The sequence below is a fragment of the Glossina fuscipes genome, unplaced genomic scaffold (genome assembly GCF_014805625.2).
Source record: "Glossina fuscipes isolate IAEA_lab_2018 unplaced genomic scaffold, Yale_Gfus_2 0, whole genome shotgun sequence".
NCBI lineage: Eukaryota > Metazoa > Arthropoda > Insecta > Diptera > Glossinidae > Glossina > Glossina fuscipes.
Window position 1 is genome coordinate 20,365,744 of NW_023998414.1, and position 21,193 is coordinate 20,386,936.

At 32.1% G+C, this 21,193-nt stretch overlaps 1 protein-coding gene across 1 annotated transcript in view; it reads left to right on the forward strand.

Annotated features, from left to right (window-relative positions):
• LOC119644794 (neurogenic locus Notch protein) overlaps window positions 1-21,193 on the forward strand; it is a 68,669-nt gene that overhangs the window by 33,781 nt on the left and 13,695 nt on the right. Inside the window, exons 3-5 of the mRNA XM_038044531.1 lie at window positions 2,169-2,437; window positions 3,828-4,032; window positions 8,632-8,765. Coding sequence (XP_037900459.1) covers window positions 2,169-2,437; window positions 3,828-4,032; window positions 8,632-8,765 — 608 coding nt within the window. The remainder of the gene's footprint in view (window positions 1-2,168; window positions 2,438-3,827; window positions 4,033-8,631; window positions 8,766-21,193) is intronic.

Here is a 21,193-nt window from a genome sequence, read left to right on the forward strand (position 1 = left end):
GTCGGCTGTCGGCTGTCGGCTGTTGGCTGGTGTATCGTTTTATACGAGTCATGTATCACAACCTATGTTATTTAACACAATACACACCGTGTATGTTATACTTTGATTAACGCTGATGTTGATGCATTTTATATATGAGATTTTGCGTTCCTTTTGCTTACACATAAGCAACAATATAAAATTTTTTTTAATATACATTTTGTTTATTTATTTTTTGTTGTTTTTTCAACTTCTACTTGTGCAAAATTTCATACATACGCATGTGCAACATATTTGTGTGCATGTTTATCATTCTACCAGATACTATAATACTTATTTATTTATTGTTTTTGTTGTTGCTGATATTAATGCTAGTGCTACTTATTTTATGGTAGTTGCATTAAAAAGATTTGTATCACATTTCATTTACTAGTCAATGCGATATTGATTAGTATCTTAAAACAAGGAATTCAGTTTGCTCGCTATATACGCTGTTGTCATCATCATTTTTATCAAATACATCGAGTTTTTTTTTTTTTTTCTGTTTTTTTCTGTTTTTTGCTAAACAGTGCTGTTGAAGTGAAAATGTGATTTAAGATATTTGTTTTCTGTACGTTTGTTTAATCCACCGATCATCATCAGTAGCAGCAAACAGTACATCTAAACATGCATACATATACAGTAAGTGAACGTATATGTTCATGCATAAATGTATGTATATAAAATCGCAACAGTTATTTGTGTCTTGCGATGTTTAATTCTTTGGAGCAACTGTTGCAATAACGCAAAATAAAGGAAACTCGTCTCTGTTGTTTTGTATGTATTGCAAGAGAGTTTAGTAAAATGATTTGTGTACATATTTAAAAATCGTTACATATATAGAATGTTTGTACATAAATGTACTGATATGAAATGTACGTAAATAAATAAACTCTTGCTTGGTTTCTCGTTTGGTTGCCTGAATGTTTGGTATGTGCGTACATGAGATCGATACATTATACACTTTAAAGTTGTGAGGGAATCTCTAAAGAAGGAATGGCACGCAACACATTATTCATATGTGTATAGAAACTTATATTCATGTATATATATATATATATATATATATATATATATATATATTTCACGTACATAATACATACATAAATGAATATAAATGTATAAATAAATAAATATACATGACATCTACTATACATATATACATATATACATTTACACAAACACACACACACACACATATATATATATATATATATAAATATGTATTTATTTTGCAACTTGTTCACTTGTACCCACGGTAGAAAACGGACACACACACCAACGCAACTTAGGCACCTTAATGATTTGTGCTACTGCAATTTTGCCAACTATAACTATCCATCCATCCGAGCAACTAACAACTAGCCTTCCATCCATAACAGCATTGGCTTGTTACTTACATACACACTTTCCTGAGATATAAACATTATAAGATTCGTTGTTTCGTTTGTAGGTTTGTTTGTTGTCTCTAGGTTCCGACGAAATCATACGCTTTATAATTAGCGATACTGCTGTTGCTGTTGCTGTTGCTGATGCTGATGCTGAGGCTGATGCTGATGCTGCTCTTACCGCGCTTGTATGCTATATGTGTTTTACTTTTTGTATATCTTTCCTTTTTTATTTTTTTTCAATTTTATCTATACATACATATATACATATATATGTATGCATTGCATTTGTTTTGTTGTTGTTATTTTCTCAGGAGGAAACTTTTCCATATCGACTTTTTTGGTTGAGTAAAGTGCTTCAGCTATTGCTGCTGCTGTATTGCTGCTACATGCCAACATGTTCCCTCTTTAACATGGCTCGTATAAGTATTGAATACCAATCATTAATGTGTTGCTTTGTTTATTTTTCGTGTCGGCCTTTATATATATATATATATATATATATATATATATTTATATTGTAGTGCGTGTTTTGCGTGGGCCTAATTAAATTTATTGTTGTTGTTATTATTGTTATTGCAATCATACCAAAAGAAAGTTGAGTCCTTACTACTTAAACACTCTTGCCTCACCGATATACCTTTGCAAAAACGATGGACGAAAAGACCGCATATTTAAGTTTTCCTTTTATTTCATATTTTTTTTAAAAGTTTTTATTTACTTATTTTTTTTTTTATTTTTTTTTTTTTTTTTATATTACAGCTGCAGTTCCAAGTACGTGGGCGATTATTGTGAATATCCAAATCCATGTTTAACCGGATTAGGTCGCTGTCAGAATGGTGGCACATGCCAAGGTTCCTATCGTAACGATCGCCTAAGTATTTCTTGCATTTGCCCCATCGGTTTCTCCGAATCGCTTTGCGAAATTCCTGTGAAAAATGCTTGCGATTCGTCGCCCTGCAAAAATGGTGGCACTTGTAATTTAAAGACGCTGGAGGAATACACTTGTGCTTGTGTTAACGGTTATACTGGTAAGTAAAAAAAAAAAAAAGAGCCATTTGTCCAAATTCTTTCAAGTCTGCCGGCACTAAGTTGGAGCTTTAACTCATCAAAACGAATCTCTCTTACTTTATTCACTTACACAATCACAAAATTTAACCGCTATAACCGCGTAATGATAAAATGCGCTAACCTAGATTAGGTTATTGTGACTAACTACATTAGACACTTTTAAGGAACCGAAAAGCAGTTTATTAAATGAAAATGTCAAAAGTCTCAAATCATCTTTCTCGTCTTTTCATATAACATATCGTACTTGCACATAAATGCACATTGGACATGGCGTCCTTGAAAAATGTCTCTCTATGAAAAAGGAACATTTTGTTATAAAAGTGTTTTAAATAAAAACGATAAAGGATTAAATTAATTCGTCGATTCCTTAGAAGAGTTTATTACTTTACTTATATGTAAATTTGAGATAATTTAATATTAGTTAATTAACCGTTATATTTGAGCGAGACATGATTTCACTTTTATATACGTGCACATATATATTAAAGTATTGTACGAGTACAATCTATCAAAAATTGGAATATTTTTAAAAGATTTATTACAAAAGTGCCTTTCAACTACAGGTCGAATCCGACTGAAAACGGATTTTACCGAGCCATATCTACGAACAATCCTTCTCCCTCCCTCTCCCCCCCTCTCCAGGATACATTTTCAAAATTTCTCGACAAAAATCACCAAGTAGTTGGATGTGAAAAATTCGGTTCGGATTGAGATCTCTCCTTAACAGCTGCTGCCAGACTTGCTAACGTGCAAAAGAAAAAGAAGAAGAAAGAGAAGTTTATTTTATATGAAGCCTATATCCTATATAAGGATTCTCTTGAATAGTCAGTCTGCCTTTATGTATGAAAGCAAACTTTAATCTTTAATACGTTATGACGAAAATAAATGACGAATTCAATTAGGCGAAGGTCATATACGGTATTTAATGCGGAATAATGCTTTCCTTTCTTTTTTTTTTTTCGCAATTCTCCAGCAATTTATGTGTGATTTTTGTAAAATATTCATTGTGCTGTGAAGCCCATCTATTGTTTGATTGACTTAAAATGTTATACATTTTCATAATCCATTTTCCTCAATGGTCGCGAGGACCATTAACAATTCATATTGAACTATGAAGCAGTAATAAACTATTCTGGCGAATAAAGTGAAAATTTTTGCTTTTACATAAGCTTGCAATAAGCTTGAATAGATTTTAAATTTAGAAAAGAAAATAACAAACGCTTCAGTTTCAGCAAAGGGAAACTCTATTATTATGTAAGACTAGAGCGCAATGTTAACGAGGCATAAACTAGATATTGTGTGTTATTCAATTGAATTAAAATGCATATTAATTGTCGTTACGTTTCTTAGGTGAACACTGTGAAACGCAAAATATTTGCGCTACGTCTCCCTGTCATAATGGCGGCACTTGTACATCGATAGCTGGTGGTACCAGTTACAAATGCATTTGCCCTAAAGGCTTTAAAGGTCATAAATGTATGGACGATGTTGAGGAATGTAAACAAAACCCCTGTAAACATGGTGGAACTTGTTTAAATACTCACGGATCGTATCAGTAAGTATATATTATGTATGATAAATGAACAAACGAACAAATGAACAAATCGAACAAAAAGATCCAAAAATTAAACTAAAAATTATAATTAAAACAAAACGAGAATGAATAGCTTTTAAAAGACCATTTATTTTGTGACGACAATAGAGCGGTAACTACAATACTAATCATGACGATCATGACGATCATGATGATAATCTGAAACAAAAATTTGCATTTCAATGTGAACTTTGTGAATATTGTTGTGGCGGGGTATTCTAAAAATGAAAACGAAAAAAAAGCGAAAAAACAAAAAAATATCTTTATTGATATTTTATGGATATTGAAATTTTTAAAATGTGTTTAACAAATTGACAACAATTTAATGGCAAGCGAAAGAAAACAAAACAAAACAAAAAAAAAAAAAAAAAAAAACCAATGATCGCTTAACTGCTAATCAATAGCCCCAACGACTCAGACGACAGACGGATTTCATAATCTACGACGGTAACACACATATACATAAACATATGGTAGTTATGGGATGATTTGCTTTAGATTTGATGATGAATTTAATTAAAACAAATAAACGTTTCAAATAAATCACATCTCACACTCGATAAATATAATATCGAAAAAAATATTTAAATGAATTCGTTTGCTTTTCAACTTTGTTGATATAATAATAATACTTAAGACGATTTAATAAAAACTGCAATACACAACAGAGTCGACATGATCGTATTTAACACGAGTTCCCAAATACATATTATTTTGATCGTAAAACCCTTGCACATAGTTAACTGAATAATGAACTTTTACGCATAAAAATGTACTAAAAACTTTGTCGATTTTTAATAGCTTTTCTGCTTTTCTGTTCACGTTTATGAACTATTTAGAGAAATCACAATTTTTTGCTTTTTTTTTTTTTTTTTTTTATTGTCTTGAAAAACCACAACTTTTATACCCTGCAACATTGTGGTATGACAGCGGTGGTGGTGGTACATATGTTAAAGTTGTTTGAGCTGACAGTAAAAAAATTTGCATAATTAATTTTCTCGAAGAAGGAAACTCGACGGCTGTTATATCATCGACCAGTTTACTGCTCAACTTTCTATCTATCTTTCCGTTTGTCAACTTATGTCAACGTATGTTTACATAAATATTTAATTGTTTATTAAAAATCTATAGATTAATTATAAAGTTTATAACCTAACATTTGCATATTTATGCGGGATGACGGTAGGCTTTTTATCATTTCCTTTCGTTTCCTTTCCGTTTCGTTCGTAAACTTTAGACTGAAGCATTTCTCGAAGAATTCTTAACTAAAAATAATCTTGAATTAATTAATTGGCCCACAAACTTGTTAAACTGGTCTCTACGTAACATCAAGAGCTAGGGATCTAGATATACATACTAATCGTAAGCGATTCTATTAAGTACAAAACCCTTGAACTCAGCTAGAACGGCACTATCAATATATTCAAGTGAGTCAAAATGAGCTTAAGGGCAAAATTGTGACATCTTCTTTCGTTGTCAATAAGAATGAGATAAGCCTTACATATTGTCTTTCTGTTGACAAGTCCAAGAACAGAATCTCTGTAAGTGAACGAATTGAACGGAGATAGATTCATTCTTTTAGTGGTGCGTTCCGAATCATATTAAATAGCATTTGTCATTGAGCTAATACGTCACGATCACGTCAGTGTAAGCAGCGCACCATCTCAAAAATTGCAACTTGTACACAACAATGTAAGACAGACAGAGGGACAAACAGAATTAATAAAAGGTGGATGTAGTTCAAGCTTTGTTCCGTATTAGAGACATCTGCACGAACCTAATATACTCTACCTATATACAAGAATGGTGTAGGGTACAAAAGTTGAACAAATTACTTCACAATTTTAAAGCCAACATAATGAAGAAGAAAAACTTATTACGAACACCTAGGTTAATTGATTTTGATAGCTCCGGAGCGGAGAAGTTGTTAAGAGTGATTATGGAAATTTTGTAAAAAAAAAAAATGCACTTTTTCAAAATTCCGAGGAAATAATCGGCATTTCATTGGACTATCAGCAAATCGAGACGAACACATGCATGCAAGCCATTTAAAATGTTCACTATGAGCAACAACGCAGACACCTACAACTTATTGATCTTCTTATGTCACATGTCTTATGCGAAAAGTTATGAATGTTTTGCAAATCTATTTTACTTTGGCGGGTACAAAAGTTGATTTTTTTTTTTCTAAATAAATCGTAATTAACAAAAAAAAAAAAAAAAAAAAAAAAAAAACCATAAATTGTTTATTTTCTTTCAAATTGTGATCGCGGAACTTTTATTTGACAATGGCAAAATTGATCTTATATTGTTTTCTTTCAAATCACTGAAGGTCACAAGCCAGATGAAGTAAACGAAAAGCTCGCTCGTAAGGCCTGATCACACGTATATTGCTTTCAATTTTAATACCGTATCTCCTCAACCTATAAGATATTGCTAAGAACTTTTCACGAATATTTATTATACTTGAAATTTGAATATTATTGAGGATTTTTCTCTCGGCTCATGAGAATGAAGAAATGTTGTTTTGATTCTTTTAATCAAAGGATTGCGTAAATGCTATTTTAAATGCTAAGCCTCTTAAGTGACTATGTCTCGGGAAGTTATTATATCGTCTTTAATCGTATTTTCATAATAAAGTCAGCATCTAAGCCTGCATTGCCTCCGGCTGTGTTGAATTGTCGCGCATTATCAAAACTGATGAAACGATTAGCAGTTAAGATTGAAAAAATCATTTTGACTCTAATCAATCAATCAGTCAGTAAATGTGTCGAGCTTTTTATTTTTGTTTTATTGTTAGTTTTCTTGAATCAATTCGTTACATTTAAAAAAATTTCGTGTGCATAATCTCTACGAGTAATAAATTGTTGGTCGTCTGTGTATGTGTGCATGTGTGTGTGTGTGTGTGTGTGTGTGTAGTTGATAAGTAACCTTAGGCTCCTTAAACTCATAAATATTTAATGCTTTTATTATTCATGAAGTAAAAACCTTTCCAAACCTTGATGGTATACTTGCACAAACTTACACAAACAAAAATCTATTAGATACGTTTTTTTCTCACTACAAGTTGATATGAACGCAAATTTGATCTGTATGTAGCTTAACCAAAGAGCCCGGGGAGAAGAACTGAAATATTAATTAGCTAATAATCAAATATTATTTTACATTCGAAATTTCCAATACTTTGGATATGCGCGTAGGAAAAATAGGACTCGAAAATAAACAAGCCAGCGTTTGCTTCTTTTACAAAATTTACCGATTATTTGTAATTATCATTACTGTTCTTCTGTTCTTCACTTCACATCATCGCATCCGTTTGACGTTAGAACTTCAAACGAAATGTAACTCGTTAGTGAATGCAGCGATCGTAGATTTTTTTTTTTAATTAAAACTAAAAAAGAAAGTTGACTTCCTTTTGCTTACTTGATATATATAGGTATCACTTCCGTTTTGACAAGGAAACCGTTAACAAATATCAGAAACGTGTAGAAAAGCGTGAGCTTCGTAAGCTTTAAATGAATAGAGCTCTCCGTTTCCTGTCCTTCCTATCAATGTATTTGAAAAAGTCGATAAGAAATGTTCTTCCCTTCATTCCTGGAAAAAAGCAGCAGATATGCCTTTGACCTCGGGCCCAGTCTTAGATCTCTTGTCTTCTGTATGTAATAATAATGTAGTTAAACTAGAGAAAATAACGCGGAAATATCTACAAGTTGAAACTAATTAACACAGCGTGTGGCAACAAACAGGCGAGTTTAACAATTTTAATATTTCAAGGATGACTTTATACTACTAACTGCAAAAAAAAATTCGAAAATCTTCGAAATGTTAAGAGGGGACTTTCTTGCATTATCCCAACAGTAGTAAAGATTGACATGGGTACAAAATATCTCATTGTTTCAATTATGTTAAGTTTAAGTCTGTCGGTAGAAATCTTTTATTGACACTTCTCCTACAGCTTTTGCAAATAAAGTGTGTAGCAAAATTTATGCAAGATTTGGATTTGCCGCCAAAAAACAAAAAGAAGAAGAAGAAGAAGAAGCATCTTGACAGCTGACAATTTAGGATTAATAAAAATAGAGAGCATTGCACGAGAGAGCAACGCATGTTTTCACCGCTAGACAATACTTGTGAAAAGTGATGACTGTTGCTGGCGCTGTTCTAGTTTTAACAGAGATGGTGTCCACTTGCCTTTCAATCCCGTGAAACATTGCCTGATCGTGTGTTCGCTCATTTCGATGATTAAAATTTCGATAAAAGAGTGAAGAAAGAGTGAAAGCCGTATGCCTGATATATATATATATATATATATATATATAAGGAAAAAGATGCAATTTAAAAAAAAAAGCAAAAAATTAGTTTTCTATTTAATTCCAATGGTGCGTAAATTTCGGGACACAATAGATTCGCAAAATAGCAATTCCAAACATGAACGACGAAAAGATTGCATAAAATAATTTTTTTATATAAAAAAAAAATTCTTATTTTTATACTTTTTCTCTACCTCTCTCTCTCTCTTTCTCACTCTCTCTTTCTCTCCATCCGTTTATTTCTTTTTTGTAGGTGTATGTGCCCGGGCGGTTATACTGGTAAAAACTGTGAATCCAAATATGTACCATGCTCGCCATCACCTTGTCAAAATGGTGGCACATGTCGGCCATCGACTGGTTTAACGTACGAGTGCAAGTGTCGGGAAGGTAAGTAATTTAAATGTGTTTATATTTTATACATAATATATATATATATATATATATTCCATATTGTTGTTATTACAAGTGGTATAGAAACTCGTATATTAATACCAGCCAGCATATTTGTATAAGTGACTGTGGGAATATTTGTGATGAAATTCATAGAAAAATTGTTGTGCTATGGTCTGGTTTTTTTTTTTTTTTTTTTACATTTTGTTTTTCTACTTCAATGCAATAAATTAACAATTTAAATTTAATACGAAATAATTTCCTTTTTTTTTCTTTTTTTTTTTTTTTTCTTTTTGCATATACATGTACATTGTTGCGCTGTTGTGATGTTATTGTGTTGATTTTATGATTATAATGGCCTTTCCACACAACATTACAATAGCAACTATCTTTAGTAAACTTACTATGGTTAATGATTGTCTTTCTTATTGTTATTTATCATAAGAGACTCTGAATTAAGGCACACACGCCAAAAAGGTGAATCATTTTGCTGTTGTTGTAAAATTGAACTGACTTAGTTAGTTAAAGAAAGGGCGATAGAGAGGAGAGGAGTAGAGTAGACAGGAAAGAAAGACAGCATCAGAGAAAGAGGGCTGACTAGTTCTGGCGACACAAAACTTTAATAAAGAAATGTACAAGTTTATTGTTGTTGCTATTGCTATTGCACTGTTACTGCTGCTGCTGCTGTTGCTGTTGCTGTTGCTGTTGTCACAGCATATAACCGAACTGAAAACAATAATCAAAATCGATTAAACGAGTCAAAAACCACGTTTAAGGCTTTTTCTTTACACTTATAAAATCTACGTTACACACGATAGATAGATAGCCTTGTATGTATAGCATATATATAAGGCAATATGAAATTTATTGAGGCGTTGAGCGGACCTGCACACAAGCTTAATACAAATTTTTGATCTCTAGCTTAACTAAATGATTTACAATTTTTCCTTACACAACATTGTTCAATTGATCTGAATCGATCGATCGATACAAATAGTAAAAGGCGAGTTAAGCATTTAAAGAATCAGATCATTTTCCGATCATTAATAAAAATCAATTGTTATAAAGTTTAACGATCACAATCAGACTGTAAAGTAATAACTTAACGGACGAGCATGGGCGAGCCGACTCGAAATCTATGTATTTACATGTTTCGATCCAGTTTGTAAATATTTGTAGATATAGATTTGTTGTAATGGAAGGAAGGTCTCCGCATAATTTTAATATAATACTTACACATATATATCTGTCAGTGCTGTGGCGAATTCTCGCTTTTTCCTTTTTTTTTTTTTTGCCCCTTATTAGTGAAAGGTTGAAAATTAAGTATTTTCCGATCTAGTCGTTACTCTTTGTTACTCAGCATCATCCTTTGGGTATCGCTGTATTACTGTTCGGAAAATAAAAAACAAAAAGGAGAAATTGCTAGAAAACAAACAAACAAACAAACAAACAAATAAAGTGTACATAAGAAATTATGATAAGATTTAACAAAAACTTTCATCTCCGGTTTGTGATAATTTTTATTTCAAACCTAAGAGATTATTCTATACCATCGAAATCATGAACTGTCTGCATTGAATAATTCACATTGTTTTCTTCCTTATTGATATCAATAGCTTTATTGGCTTGTCTTTGATGTTTATGTGAAGTCATTTAAGAAAAAGTTATTGCCTCGAAGATTACGAAGAAGAAGTAAGCAAGAAAACTATGTGCTCATCTTAGGACGAATCTTAGACACTCATGTCAACTAATATGTCCGATATGATTAAAATATATATGTATGTATATATATATATCGGGCCTAAAAATAGAACATGCACAACTATATTTATGTTATTCAAATTTTTTTTTTTTTTAAATCTTTTTTTTTGTGATTTTTCACTCTTAGAAAAGGTTAATATTTGTTTATTTATTTATTTTTTTTTTTGCACTATAAAATCTTACATAGAGATATATATATATAAAACAGCTAATAGTATTCAATGCATAAAAATCACTTCATTTTCGGTTAATTTTACATTAATCGCCTACGGAGATTGCATGTCTATAAGAATTTTTCGACACAAGTTGTCCAATTAATATTTCTGATGCTCCGATTTTGAACATAATCTTATTTATTGATTTATATTTTAAATTTTTACAAAGTTCGACTTAGTTCTTTAGCTTAACTTAATCGAAGCTTATCATCGAGCGACCAACCCAATATCCGTTATGATTTTTGTAAATGTACCAACTGCAATGATCTGAGTGAGTAAGCGTATAAAAAACTGTATCTACTTAGAATTTCTTACATCTCATATTGATCGAATGTAATAGATATTTGCTGAATGCGTGCTAGCAAGTGTTGCAAATCAATTGGCAAACTTAGTATACATTTATCTCATCTTCTGCTTCGTAACAAAAAAAAAAAAAGCTTTAAAAAAAAAGAAAAAAAAATAAAAATAAAAATATGTGTTTTATGTGTGCACCGTGTACTATGTGTATTAAAACCGGAATCGCTAGTGCAGAGAGAAGAAGTTGTGGTAATTCTCTTGACTACTGACTGGGTAATGCCATAATATGACCTCCTAAAGGCGGTGTAAGTGATAACTGAAACAATGCAAAGTTTTTGTGCTGAATGGAAGAAGAGTGTTTGTCTGTTTGGTTGACTGAGTTGGCTAAGTTGGACAACACAACTGATTTATTTGTAATTTTCTTTTGTTGTTGTTGCTACTGTTGCAGTTGTTATTGCTATTATTATTATTTTATTGTAGTGGTGACGATGACGATGACGATGACGATGACGGTGTTGGTGGTGGGTGGTGGTGGTGGTGGTATGTTCGTTCCTGCATTTCAGTCAAAATGTCTAAACAAAAATGTTTGCGCGAGAAAAGCCCAAGGGATTAATGCTAAATATTCCGCTGAGAGTTATTTTAAAGTAATTCCCATGACTTCATTGTAGCGTTGCTGCCAATTTCTATAGTTTCCTCTACTCCTCTATTAATGGGAATCTATATGTATATTTTGGGTAAAAGTTGAGGAAAAGAAAATTCCTATATCCGTAAATTAACCACGTTTTAGCCCAGAAACGAAAAAAAAATAAATAAATAAATAAAAATTAAAGAAAGTACAAAGCAATTACTGTTCTTTGAAAAATATCCGGCTACTGTGGTGTACGATTTGACGTCTTGATAAGACTTTTTAACCGTTTTCATTAAACGAACCTCAGTAATGGATGAATTATTTGTGAAGGGTTTCAACAGATAAAAACCGTTAGACCCGGATTGACTCAAATTATTGTTTCGAATATTTTTCTATTTTTAAACTCTACATTCGCTGCGGTAGAAGAGTATATTAAGTTTATGCAGATATATGCAACATGCAGAAGTACTAGATAAATTTACTTTTTTTTTATTACACCGATCGATTAAGAAACATTTTTTGCATCGATCTACACACGTCGGTCCGTCTTACTTTTTATTGTTCAATCGACCAGGTCGCAATTTTTGCCATAATGGTTTGGTACACCGACATGTTTCAGCGCAAGGACAAAAGCTCTATTGAAAATGATTGAGATCGGATCACTTATTCGATCACTTCCAACATAACACCTTATTTTGAAATGTTGTTATATGAAAAGTTAGTTGTAGGGTAATGTTCGCATCACAGTGTTCTTACTTGTTATAAATATTTTATTTTTTTTTTTTTCCTCCCATTTTCATTTCAATTTTTTGTTAACTCACCTACGCTTTTCCCAATACTGTTGAGACAGCGGAAAACGTGATCGCCGCAGGTTAAATACTCGAAAGATTTTTATTGCAATCGTTTCATAAATTTAAACTGATTGTTTTACTTTTTTTCTCTTTGTAATGTGTGTGCAAGTTAATGAAAAACCTTTTCTTTTTTTTTTCTTAGTCCAGTATTTACTTTACTTTATGTATTTATTTCAAGAAAAAAACTCGCTTTTACGAAATCTTGAAAAAACTTAATCTTTTTAAAAATTCTGACGCTCACCAATGCTTGGAATATCTTGAACTATATTTCAGAAATGTTCAGACTATTTACATTATTGATAACGAATCAAACAATTTAGTCAAGTCGATTCGTTTAACCGATTTTTTACAATGCGAATTTTAAATAGATTTATAGTTTTATCCATAAATAGAAATGCTCTGAGAACAAAAACTTATAATCTAGCTAATCTAAGTTATTTAGACTTTGATTATCAGTTGTTGCGTTGTTTTTTCGAACCTCTTACCTACGATGTATATCATATATCGGCTAAGTGATGTGAAATGCTTAAATTCATATGCAATTTTCTAAATATGTTAGCTGACAGCTTACATATCGTTCCCTATTCCTCGTCCTATGTGTCACATTAAAGTTACGCAGCATCGTGCGTACGGATTACCCGAATCGTTATTGACTTTACGGTATATTCTCGATTACTTCGAAAATTTTCTTAATTACATGCGCATTAAAAAAAAATGTATGGATAGACGGGAGAACATTCGTTCTAATCTACGGTACTCATTCCGTTATATTTAGTAAATAAAATTATATTTATATAAAATATCTAAATCATAAATTCTTGAAGAACTTTTCCTTAACATTTAATTCGCATTCGTGGTTTTCGAGTTATTATTATCTTAATGACTAACTTAGAGACGATTAACGATGAAAGACGAGAAGGAGCTAAACTTTGCTCTTCAACAATATATTCCTCACCTTAGAGACTATTCTCACGAAAATATTTTCTAATAATTATATCCTGCAGCGCTTGTGGTGCAGAGTATATTAAGTTTGTACGAGCGTCAGTAACATCTAGAAGGGCTTACGACAAATCCACCTTTTGTTATACCGATATAAGCTTGTCTGGTCAACTAACTGATGTATGCTTTTGTAAATTTGTGTTCAACCCACACGTCGTAATTATTGAAATGTTTTGATGAATTGCAGTGTACCGACATGCTTTGATCCCCGATTACGACCACTTTTTGCCCATCTATTGATCTAAAAATTAAGTGAAGCAAATTTGAAGCACATAGGTCTATTTCTCGGATCCCGCTCCATATAACATTTCTCATGAATAGTAAGCCATTTAGAAATAAGTTTAATTGTTAATATTTTATGAAGAAAAATGGTCCATAGTAGTAGCAATTTCGCAAGGAAATTAACGCCAGGTGGCGGTGGTTGGTCGCAATTTATTCCTTGAGCATTTTCCTTCTGTAACTGTAATCAAATCCTGAGATGCTTTCTGAACTAATGTTTCAGTCAGTAAAGTTAGCCCACGTTTAATGATAAACAAGCTAAAATTAGTTCGACGACGAAGTACAAATTTCAATATATAAGATTTTTATAATTTTAATAATACTACTTACTACAAAACAAATAAGAGCATTATAGTCGGGAAAGGCTTATCATTCAATACCTTACACCATATTGTCTAAAACAATTCTTTTTTTTATTGTAGAACACAAAAATTCTATCTTGTTTCCATACCATATAAATGCGTACTTTTCAAAAAGTGGTCGGATTCGAACCATTTTCAATAGCGTGCGTTCTTGTGTCAAAACATGTCACTGTACCAAATTTCATCAAAATATCTCAACAATGGCGGTGACCTGTAGTTTGAACACATATTTACATGGACAGGCAGGCTTAGATCAATTCAGGTTATGATTATAAATTGATCGATATAATGAACGGTGGATCTATATTACGCATTTCGGCATGCTACATACGTCCGCACTAACTTAATATACCGTGTACCACAAGTGGTGTAGGGTATAACTTCAGTTTCTAATTAATATCGATCCGAAGTTTCCTTAAACGTATTGCATAAACTCTTCTCAAAGGCATGTTAGGCTTGTGCGGATGTATACAACGCGTGGAAGAACTTGAAATAAATCATCCTTTTATTACATTAATTGAATCAAAAATTGATTCAGAGCTTGTTTGTCCGTCTTATGTTCTTGTGTGCAACCTGCAAGATGCAATTTTTTAGATATTTTTTGAATTGCAACGACCAACACTATTGGAAGCAGTTCTGATATGACCACATCACTCTCGACCACTTCATATGTAAGGCATTGTTTTGTAAAAAGGCCATATCAGTAACTGTATTAAGCGAAATGGTGTAGAGTATTTGGGCCGTTGGGCTGTGAGTCAGTGCGGTTAAGTCTGGTTTTTTTTTTTTTTTGCGATCGACTTTGATTATTGATTTGTGCATGCATGTAAATCTTCATAATTTAATTTAATAAATTGATGATGGGATAGAGTTTACGTCTAAAAGACTTACAATAGACTACAAGATAAAAATAATAGAACAAATTCAGTTAACGTGAATCATATCAACTACTTAATATTGAGTTTTTACTTTTCTCACATTAAATATAATAAAATTAATAATAGGATTGTTTTAGTATTAAAGTTTTATGAGAAATTATTAAATAATTACTATATTGTATTTAAAAATAAATAAATATAAGATTAACATCCGGTTCACACATTTCTCCAATATCGGGCAAATGACCGAGCAGCGGTTTCTTTCTCAAAAAAAAAAAAACAAATGATCTGAATATTAATCGTTATTCGTTATTCGTTCTTCTCAGTGCTAAGCATAAAGAGAGAAATACAGGGCAAACATTGAAACACACCACCAAATAAGTTAGTTGCATACAGTTTTTATTTCTTTTCACTTTTGTTTATCTAAAGCAGCTAGTTTGCCTTGCATAAACCTATAAACCGCACCTAAAGCTATATTTTATAGATTAGAATTGAGCGAAACTAACGATAACAACAACATCAAGCGACTAAAACTAATTGTAAATACATGCAATATATTCGTATATCTAAAAACTTAATAATCGGCAGCTTTATAAGCAAAAGCAACAGTGTTATTTTTGTTACTCTTGCTGTTGTTGTTTTTGTTATTGTTGTTGTTGTTGTTGTTGTTGTTATCGTTGCTTAAATGAAACTAATTTCAAAAAAAGAAAAACAACAACAGCGTAAAACCTAACACATACGCAAACCGGACCGTACATGAATGACATGAACTTTTGCAATTAATGCAAATAGGTAACTAGCTAGCAACAAAACGCACGTACAACTTAATATACATACCAACAAGTCAAACGGACACCCGCGCATATACTTTTTGCGCCTTTGATAAGCGCAATGAATGGATTTTTATATTGTATATGCATGTATGTAAATATATACATATATATATATATATATATATATATATAATATAATTGTATGTAATTGTATATGAATATTTGAACGTATATGTGTATAAGTAAACCCCACTCCTCGCTGCCGCCCCCTCCCCCCACCATTTTCGATTGCAGCTGCCAGTAATGATGATAATACATTTATTGCATGTTGAATTTGTCTATAGATGTATACAGTATATAAATATATACATATATACTTATATATGTATACATCTACATATATATACATATATATATATATATATATAAACACATAAATAGTCAACTTTATTACTTTGAAAATTGTGTATACATGTGTGTGTATGTATGTATGTATGTGTGTTTATGTATGTGTGTGTGTGTTTTTTTTTTTTTTGTAAATACTGGATTCAGTTCAATTTGTTTCAATTATATTCAATTTAATTAATTTAACCAAACACAAGTTGCATTAAAAATTTTGCACTATACACTTACATGCAAACACATTCATACGCACATGAGTATTCTATTTCTGGCGTTCGTACATACGAGAGCTTATATAAAATCATTAACACTTTTCTATCTGTTTCTCTATAGTTGTTGCAGATGCTGTAAAGTGTCATCGGGGCAGACAGGAAGAAGAAGAGCAAAGTATAATAAAAATATGTGATAAACGTGCTTAAAAGAAATGATGTCAATCTATTTAATTTTTTTTTTTTTTTATTTTTTTATATTTTTTGTTACCTTTTTTAAGTATGACAAATAGTTTTTGCAGTAAATGCGATAAAATTTCAGTAGATTCTCTTATTAAAAGCAAAAAAAAAAAAATTCATTAGTTCTTCAAAATTTCTAAGTAATAATCGCTGTTTTATGGATTACTTCTACCAGCAGAAATTGCGCGTTTTACATATTTTATCTCATTTTGGACACAAATCAGTCTTTTGATGCATCTCTACGAAATTCATTATTTTATAGATTCTTACGCACTTAATACAATGTAGTTCATAAACAAGATCATCACTGAGCTTAAAGAAAGCCACTAAATGGGCGGGCTAATTTAACTAACTTTTAAGCATACGTTTCAGTTAATATACAGACAGAGAGAGAGAGAGAGAGAGAGAGAATTTTGATAGAATTCCTAAGGAAAAGGTTTTTTTTAGACTAAAACGCAAAACATCATCATCATTTAAAACAAGTAAAAACTCTATATGGTGCGACATAGCCCGGCATTAAATTCCTTACACCGCTTCGCTGGTTCAAACCGAATAATATTTCAATAGGATTCGCTCTTGGGCCAAATCAAAATATTTAACAAATTGCAACAGGTAGGAACACAAGAATGTGAAACGGACCAATGGACAGACAAGCTCTTTTTTTTTTGCCAATTTTTGTATCGATTGGTATAATAAAAGTTGGATCTATCTCAACTCCTTTTGGGTCTTGTATACAATATCTGCACAAATTTGAAGTCTATAAAAAGATAAATTACTTATGGTAAAATCCGTGTGTGAGTGACCGAGTAAGCGACGAATCTCCACTGAGAGCTCGACGGTCGTAGGTTCAAACCTTAAGTGCGGTAGAGTTTTGAATAAAGCCGATAGCCTTAAATGCTAGTGCTTGAAGACCTTAGTTAAATTAATAATATTGTGAATGGTGAAGCAGGACAAGTGATATAAAAAATATCTTTATTTTCATTAAAGTAATTTTTGTTCTTAGAATGAAGGTGACGAAGAGAATATTTTACATAGCGGGCCATTTTCACCGTTTGTTTCCGAAATACTGATTTTATTATTTACATTTTCATCGTACCTGTATGCATAGATGCATAAACCAAATATATACACAGATAGCATATAAAATATTTGCGTACATTTTTCAAAACAAAAAGGCGAACACATAAAATGCACAACTTTTCTTAATTAACCATTAATGGATAAATTCGACGATATTCAGAATCTTTATTAGGCTCTAAAAATGTATAGAATACCGTGCAATTTTGAATCGTTGCTACGACTTCAAGTCTACGCTAGGACGCATCTCAAAGGATTCAAGTACAAGTACTGGGACAGTATTATGCCTGGTGTCAAATTATTCATAGTTAACTTAAGCAATTTGATACTTTGAAATATGCAAACAACATTTTCCGAGAGGTGTACGTACAATGCAAGACTTCAAATATAAAATAAAAAGCATCGAATAGAGAAAAATCGATTTAAAATTCATATATATATATATATATATATATATATATGTATATATATATATATTTGTTCATCATTGAGGGCGCGTTGCATCGAGGCACCTATTTCAACAAATTAATCTTTTCTTAGATTATTGGATGTATTATTGCCTCTAGCTGAACCTAAATAACGGATGCAATCGATTTGAAAAGCCATATGTGAAATGATGATATTGTGGGTTGGGCGAGTATAACTAAAATTTGCATTTACTTACTAAAATTCTTTTGAGTCGCACCAGCATCCTTGCGCCCTTGTGCCATTTCGAAATCAACATTTCGTAGCAGTTTGTTGGCATCTCGTTAGGATCAGCATATAAGCTTACAAGTAATGAATTGAAAAATGAAAAAGCTATTGAGAGAACTTGTTCTCGTTACTCCCGTCCAATTTACGAAAAAGAAAAAAGTTCGCATTCACCTCTGCATTTCAGTTCACCGGCATCTAAGCAGAGATTAGGCAATAAAATCTTTAGATCTGTTACGATATCAAGTTTTTAAATGCAAAAGAAATTTCTCGGATTGATTAGGAATGAAGGAGTGAAGTATTGTAGATTTTCATCCTAAGGTTAAAACAATGCTTACTCTTACTGTCGTTTCGACCGTTGGCCGAAAAAGAAATAGAAAAGACTAACCAAAGTGTAACGAAAATCTGCGTCACTGGTTAGGTTAACTTAAAGATGTTTTGTTTCCAATGTACTACCGAAAGCGGAAATATTTTTCCCACCAGAGCTAAGTCAGTTCCTCAATTAAGCGAAAAAACTCTGGATACGCCATATTTTTTATTTCCATCGACATGTCCACGAGGCGTTTAGCGAGACATCCCCAAGCTTAAGTTAAACATAATAACAACTTATTGTGAATATTGTTTGTCCTAACTAGTAATGTTATCTTTATCATCATAGGTCCAATTTTTGTTTTTTGTTTTCAATAATTTGCAAACACAGTTTCTAGCAATGAATCTATAAATCTTTACTTTCGAGAAATTTTTTATAATATATTTTCTCTGCTACTGCTGGATATGCACATATATCTATGTATATTGATATAGGTGTGTATGTGTGTGTGTGTGTGTGTGTGTGTGTGTGTGTAAGCATTTACAAAAATTGTACACGAAGGTCACTATGTGACTGGGTTGTTGCTACCGAGCACGCATATGTATTATAAGAAGTTGACGTTGTATGTTATTTTTGAATTATTGGTTGTTGTTAGTTTCATGTTGTTGTTCTTATTATTATTATGATTATTATTGGTGTTGTTGTTGTTGTTGTTGTTGTTGTATATTGAGTGGCTAAGTAATGCTGTTGCAATGTCAGGCAGGGATTAACAACAAACACATGTTCTAGCATTCAAACACCCGTACTTTTGTGTACAATGATTATACATAGGCCTGTGTATGCACATGCAATACATATGCACATGTGCTGGATTATTGCACTATGGCTCTGTTTACCACATTAAAGGCAGATGTTAGAAATAGTTGCTTGTTACCTATGCTCATATGCTCGCTTACATATAAATGTGCAGCATATGCATATAAATCTAGCTGCTAGCATTCGATTATTTACGGTGATGTTTTTCTTTTTCTCCTATTTTTTATGGATGCTTTTCATACAGTCAGCAAACTACTGGTTGACTTTTCCACATTCACAGAGATTCCGCCACACCATTAAAAAAAAAAAAAAAAAAAAAAAGAAGAAGAAGAAAAAAAAAATTGATGAACAAAGAGGGTGAGAAAAGGAGAAGAAAAATATTAAAGAGAAGAGAAAGAAGAAAAGCAAAGCGTATAACGAAAACAAGCCACTGATCGATTAATATACATTCAAAACAAGATTTAGAGCAAAACTGGATTTTTCTTTCTGATTATTGTGGTTGTTGTTGATGTTGCTGTTGTCGCTGTTATTATTGTTCTCGTTGTTGTTGGCGTTTTTGTTGTTTTTATTTGGTACTGTGTTATGGTTGCTGCTTGCATCCAGCTTATTTGCTTTGCTAGTCATGCTATGTGTGGATATTATGATGATGCATGGATCAGAGCAAGAGTACAGCGGTTGATGCTGCTGCCGTTGTTAGCCATGCGAACTGGACGGGAATGGGAGTAAGAGCGGGGAAAATGTGCACCACATTCAAATGGAGACTCGAGCAGTGTTAAAGTGTTGGCCTAGCTGATTGTTGCAGTTAATATGTTTGGCCTGTATGTTGTTGTGTTGATTTTAAATGCTGCCACTCCTTGCATAAAAAGGTTCAACGCTGTTATTCCTCTTTTCTTTTTTTTTTTTGCTTTTGCTTTTGTGGTTGTTTTATTATTATTATTGTGACTGTAGTGTTGTTTTTGGTGTTGCCGTTGCGAGTTGTCGATATTATTATTATTATTATTATTATTATTATTATCATCATGTTGTTGTTATTGTGTTGTTAAGGCGATTGACGACTATTCAGTGGCGAGAATAAACGAGCTCTCAACTCTCATACACACACACGCGCGCGCGCGCGCACGCACACCTATGTATGCAGTAATGCATTGCGCGCCGCGCAACCCTCTACCAATTTTTCGTCTAGATACCAAAGTAGAATCAAGAATAGAAGGAAACACAACGCGAAACCAAACTTATGTTATATTAAGTTAACCAAAGCCGGTTTGGTGTGGCATTAATCGAAATCCAACAAAATATAACGAATGTATTGTATGGGTGTATATACCTATACTAATGTTCGTACTGAGCGAACAAATGTCGGTATGGTAAAAAGATACGCAGAGACGGACATAGCAAATGGATAAATACAATAAATGAATGACGAAGTACCACTCAAGTGTTGCTTGTTGTTGGTTTTGTGGACTAGCTGCTCGAGTAAGGAAGGGAGCAGAATAAGAATAAGGAGCAAGAAGCAATAAAAAAAGATTTTTACATTAAAGAATTTCAAAAGAACTTTAAATCATGGCAAGAAACTTGAACATATATATATAAATATAAATATAAATATATATATATATATATATATATATATAGACACAAATA